General features: G+C 41.7%; 2 protein-coding genes across 2 annotated transcripts in view; both read right to left on the minus strand.

The window, feature by feature from the left end:
• The window catches only part of LOC111831453 (36.4 kDa proline-rich protein), a 1,328-nt gene extending 1,037 nt beyond the window's left edge, over window positions 1-291 (minus strand). Inside the window, exon 1 of the mRNA XM_023785587.1 lies at window positions 10-291. Within this exon, the coding sequence (XP_023641355.1) occupies window positions 10-291 (282 nt within the window). The remainder of the gene's footprint in view (window positions 1-9) is intronic.
• Window positions 292-2,891: 2,600 nt separating this feature from the next.
• On the minus strand, window positions 2,892-5,881 carry LOC111831487 (proline-rich extensin-like protein EPR1). Its single transcript, XM_023785932.1, has one exon. It carries the CDS (start codon window positions 5,868-5,870, stop codon window positions 3,129-3,131), a length of 2,742 nt encoding a protein of 913 aa, XP_023641700.1. The 5' UTR covers window positions 5,871-5,881; the 3' UTR covers window positions 2,892-3,128.

The raw sequence follows: 5,881 nt of genomic DNA on the forward strand, positions 1-5,881 counted from the left end.
TGGTTTTACTGCCGGTGGTTTAGGGTGGGGTTTGGTGGGTGGTTTTACTGCCGGTGGTTTAGGATGGGGTTTGACGGTGGGTGGTTTAGGATGGGGTTTGGTGGGTGGCTTTACTGCCGGTGGTTTAGGTGGTTTAACGGCAGGTGGTTTAGGCGGTTTGACGGGATGTTTAGGAGGTTTGTGAGGCGATGGTGATGGTTTAGGAGGGCTACAGTCGCAAGCATAGGAGACGGCAACGAAGCCGAGGAGGAGGAGAACGAGGAAGGAGAGGTTTTGAGTACGAGACCTCATTTTTTTAGAATGAGGGGTTTGGGTTTGTGAAAGGAGTGAGTAAGTAGATACAATGAGTGTACATGTACCTTTTATAGAAAAAAAAACTCTTCTAAGATATTTATTTTGTAACATAAAATAGTGTAAAACACCAAATAGTGATACAGTAGTATATAGATGATTGGAATTGGATTTGATTAAGCACGTAGTATTATGTCTCTTGGTTACAAAAAGAAAACAAAAGGTTGTGTCATATAGACATATACATTCCTCAATTGGCATTATATTTGTCTCATCCATATTTTTTTTTTTGAGTTTCTATAGGTCTTAAAACGGAATGTGAATCTATATACGCAACAGTAATCTTTATAAATTGGCATTTTATAAGGGAATTGTTTTCATAGTATATATACAAAGAAGAGTTGTTGTGTTTAATCTCTAAATGATAATTTTATGCTTCGTTGTTCACTTTAATGACACAATGATCATCTAGTGTAATATCACTTATGTAGTGTAAACTCATAATTTGCTTCGTCGTTAACTTTAAACCCATATATGGTTAAGTCAATATAAAAAGGTACGACGTAACATGAAAATATTTCGAAAAACTATAAATTTTCGCTTAATTCTTGTCTTATATATTTATTTGTTTTCGAAAGAAGCATTGATCAATATGTTAACAACGTGAACGATCTCGATTGTGATAATCTCATGTATTATACCAACATAATTTCATTGTTCGTACTATTGTTCGTTATTATTTCCTTTTTTTTTTTTTTTTTGTAAACCTGTTCGTATTATAGCCTATTTGGTCAAAAAGTTAGCTTTTCGAAAAATACAATCAGCTTTTAAAAGAATCATATCTTGCACCTCATGGTTTCTACATCTCGAATAAAATTTGCTAACATCGCAAAAACAGCACTAGAGAAAATGTTCGGACATACTCGAGCTCTAGTGTATTAACATTAATTAGGGAATGTCTACTCTATGTCTCTACAATGGTTTTGTAGTCACTATATTAATTTTTTTTATATGATTGACGTACGAATGTTTTTAAAAAACTTAGGCAATAGTGATATTTGTAAATATAGGGTGAAAAAATTGGGAGCAACCAAAGGTGTTTTTGTAATGTAATGGCCAATTGGGTCGACAATTTAAGAAGGGACTTTTGTCATTATTATTTGACTTAACTTACACCTCCTATTCTTTTTTTTTTTTTCTTTTTTTTTTTGTAAACCTCACCTCCTATTCTATATTTTGATATTTTTTGTAGTCACAAGATATAATTAAAACACATCGTTCTCACTCTTTTTCTTTCTTGTTCCTTGCGAGGTAGGTCCATTTTTTATATATAAGGATTTTAGGCAATTTCTTTTGGGTCTTAGTCTGTGTCTTTACCTATACAAATAGGAAAAGAGAATCAATTTTGGTTAAAACCCCCCTAAAATATATAAAACATTGATAAATCTTCAAACCAAGTTTGTTGGGTTTCATTAGTTACTAGATATATACATTAGAGTCATAGTTGTAAGCTTTCACTAATTAATGAAAAAAAACAAACCCCTATAATCATTTTCCGACCGAAACAATGTTATTGATCATATTAACCTAGTGCGCCATTTCTTATCAATTCTTGGTAAAATGAAATGATTGGATGACGTTATGTTATGTAATTGATGATTCTCTTTCTAGTTTGTTCATATTATTGTTATATACTATAGTAATATTTCTGAATTATGGATATCATATTCTATATTGACATTATCCTAAAATATAATCTGACTTATTTTCCAATTCAGTTTATAAAATACTGTTAAAGTAAATAAATCGAGCTATATAAAACCCACGAAATTAAAATTACCACAATTTTTTGTCCTTCCAATTTATTTATATGTTCATGAAGAAAAAGAAAAATAAAACTTATGGACGCAAATTTACGTAGCTGGCGGGTGGAATTTTGGCGGGTAGTTAAAACAGTGTAACCCGTGAACTCTGTCACTTATGAAGATTTTGGTTTTCTTAAAATGAAAAATGAAAAAGCAATTTAAAAAGGGTAAATGGATAATGTGACATTATGAAATGAATGAATCTCAATCTCTAGTGTATGCATGTGACTCCCACCATTTGTCTCTTTGTTCCCTCTCACAAGTCACAACCACGACGACGATAATTGTAAAAAAAAAAAAAAAAAAAAACTAGTGGTCGTCTTGAGTACTACTGAGTACTATCCGATAGTGTAATAAAAGAGAAAGAGGACGAGAATAAACTTTCTTCTTTGTCTTTCTTTCTTATATATTTTATACACCTTTCTCGACACTTGTCTACATTTTCATGCGTTTGATATTGCTAGGGATTGCAAATAATCAAATTAACACGAGGTTATCAAATCTTTTTTTCTTCTAACGAGAATCAGAACTTCACATGCTTTTAGGTGTGAGGAGGCGACAGAGAGGAAAGAGACGTGGCTGAGCTCATTTGCCATGGTTTTGTTTTTGTGTGTTTGGGCTTGTTGAGATCGTTAAGTTGGGCCTGTAGAGTTATGTTTTTTGACTTCTGAGATCGAGAGGTACGTAAATATATAATAACAAAACGAGGTTGTGCTGCAGATAAAACTCTTCTGATACTAAAAGTAAAAGCTATATCGTTTTATAGCTTCTCTTCTTTCTTAAAGATACAATACCAAAAGAAACTGAGATCTCAAACACAAACAAACCATTTATTGTCGTAAATGAAACACGTAACTAAGGTTGCACACATGCAAGTAAACCCATGTTACCAAAGATATATATTATGAAACCAACAAATTCTTGAAACGAAACATGAAAATTCGTCGAGAGACTCACATCACTTTATACTGATCAGGCGGGACATTTGAAGCCAGATGGTGGTTTTTTCCCACAATCAAGGAGAACCTCAAGAGCTATAGGGAGAATGAGATTGATGTTGAGAAGTTTGGCTTTAATAGTGGTACATAAACAAACGGCTGCGTCTAGATCAACTAAACCTTCCAAAACTGGACAACACTTTTCTTTAGCGTTACTTCCGATTCCAATGTGAACCAAGCCTCCAAGAACGTCAACGCACGCGCCTAGCTTCAAAGTGTTAATTGGACAAGTATTTGGCTTAGGCATTGAAATTGGCGGTGTTGCAATGGGAGGAGTTGCACTAGGTGATTTTGCGATGGGAGGTGTTGCTACTGGCGGTTTTGCTATAGGAGGAGTTGCGATAGGCGGCATTGCAACTGGCGGTTTTGCAATGGGTGGAGTTGCCATAGGAGGCTTTGCTACCGGAGGTGCTGCAACCGGTGACATTTCGGCGGGACACTGAAAGCCAGGTGGTGGTTTTTTCCCACAACCAAGGAGAACCTCAAGAGCTATGGGAAAAATGAGGTAGATGTTGAGAAGCTTAGCTTTAATAGTGGTACATAGACAAACAGCTGCGTCTAGGTCAACTAAACCTTCTAAAATTGGACAACACTTTTCTTTGGCACTTTTTCCAATTCCGATGTGAACCAAACCTCCAAGAACGTCAACACATGATCCTAGCTTCAACGTGTCAATTGGGCAAGTATTCGGCTTATGCGAAGATTTGGGCGGCGCTGTGACAGGCGGCATTGCTATCGGTGGAGTTGCAATTGGGGGTTTTGCTATAGGCGGTGTTGCAATAGGTGGTGTTACAACAGGTGGTTTTGCGATAGGTGGTGTTGCGACAGGAGGTGTTGCGATAGGCGGTGTTGCAACAGGCGGTGTTGCAGAGGGAGGAGTTGCAACTGGTGGTTTTGCAATGGGCGGAGTTGCAACAGGTGGGGTAGCTACAGGTGGTTTTGCTATAGGTGGGGTTGCAACGGGAGGTGTTGCTACTGGAGGAGTTGCGACAGGCGGGTTAGCAATAGGTGGAGTTGATATTGGTGGTGTTGCAATTGGTGGCTTTGCAATAGGCGGGGTTGCAACAGGAGGTGTCGCGATAGGTGGCTTTGCTATAGGTGGAGTTGCTACGGGAGGTGTTGCTATTGGTGGAGTTGCGACAGGCGGCTTAGCAATAGGTGGAGTTGCTACTGGAGGTGTTGCTGCTGGTGGTTTTGCAATGGGCGGGGTTGCTACAGGAGGCATCGTGACTGGTGGTTTTGCTATAGGCGGGGTTGCAATGGGAGGTGTTGCTACTGGCGGAGTTGCGACAGGCGGCTTAGTAATAGGTGGAGTTGCTACTGGTGGTGTTGTGGAGGGAGGCATTGCAACTGGTGGTTTTGCAATGGGCGGAGTTGCAACAGGAGGGGTCGCGACAGGTGGCTTTGCTATAGGTGGGGTTGCTACTGGCGGAGTTGCGATAGGCGGGGTTGCTACTGGCGGAGTTGCGATAGGCGGCTTAGCAGTAGGTGGAGTTGCTACTGGTGGTGTTGCGGAGGGAGGTGTTGCAATTGGTGGTTTTGCAACGGGTGGGGTTGCAACGGGAGGTGTTGCTACTGGCGGAGTTGAGATAGGCGGCTTAGTAATAGGTGGTGTTGCTACTGGTGGTGTTGCAGAGGGAGGTGTTGCAACTGGTGGTTTTGCAATGGGCGGGGTTGCAACAGGAGGCGGTGTGACTGGTGGTGTTGCGACGGGAGGAGTTGCTACTGGTGGCTTTGCAATTGGAGGAGTTGCAACAGGTGGATTAGCGATAGGTGGTGTTGCGATCGGTGGAGATGCAATAGGTGGTGTTACTATAGGAGGAGTTGCGACAGGCGGAGTGGCAACAGGCGGCTTTGCAATCGGAGGAGTTGCAATAGGCGGAGTTGCAATGGGAGGAGTTGTAATGGGCGGAGTTGCGACAGGTGGTTTTGCAATTGGTGGAGTTGCAATAGGGGGTGCCGCAATGGGCGGTTTTACGATAGGTGGAGTTGCAACAGGTGGCGTTGCGACGGGCGGTTTTGCTATTGGTGGTGTTACAATAGGAGAAGTTGCAATGGGTGGGGCAACAGTTGGTGGTGTTACAGTAGGTGGTGTTGCGACGGGTGGTTTTGCAATTGGTGGCGTTGCAACAGGTGGTGTGGCGACTGGTGGGGCGGCCACTGGTGGCGTTGCTATGGGCGGTGTTGGTGCACATGGTGGAGGCTTGTGGGTAGGTGGTTTGGGAATAGACGGAGAAGGCTTCGTCGGAGGAGGTTTAGGAGTTGATGGCGGAGGCTTCACGGAGGGTGGTTTAGGAGTTGACGGAGGGGGTTTAATGGTTGGAGGTTTTGTAGGGGGTTTAGGGTGAGGGTGTGGTTTGATGGTGGGTGGTTTAGGGTGAGGGTGTCGCTTTTTAGTGGGAGGTTTCGGATGTGGATGTGGTTTAGGGTGGCGGTGTCGTTTAGGTGGTTTGGGGGATGGCGGAGGTGGTTTTATAGAGGGAGGTTTCGGGTGTGGGTGACGTTTTGTGGGGGGTTTAGGGTAGGGATGTGGTTTAACGGAGGGTGGTTTAGGCGGTTTCACTGCCGGTGGTTTAGGTGGGACGACAGAATGTTTTGGTGGTTTGTGAGGTTTAGGTGATGGCTTTGGAGGGCTACATTCACGAGCGTATGAGGCAGCAAGAAAGCCAAAGAGGAAGAGAATGAGAAAGGAGAGGTTTCGTGTGCAAAACCTCATTTTTAAGAGAG

The sequence above is a fragment of the Capsella rubella genome, unplaced genomic scaffold (assembly GCF_000375325.1).
Source record: "Capsella rubella cultivar Monte Gargano unplaced genomic scaffold, Caprub1_0 scaffold_3, whole genome shotgun sequence".
NCBI classification, from domain to species: domain Eukaryota; kingdom Viridiplantae; phylum Streptophyta; class Magnoliopsida; order Brassicales; family Brassicaceae; genus Capsella; species Capsella rubella.

Coding starts and splice junctions, on each gene's coding strand:
- LOC111831487 (XM_023785932.1), bottom strand. CDS start 5,870: ATGAGGTTTTGCACACGAAACCTCTCCTTTCTCATTCTCTTCCTCTTT.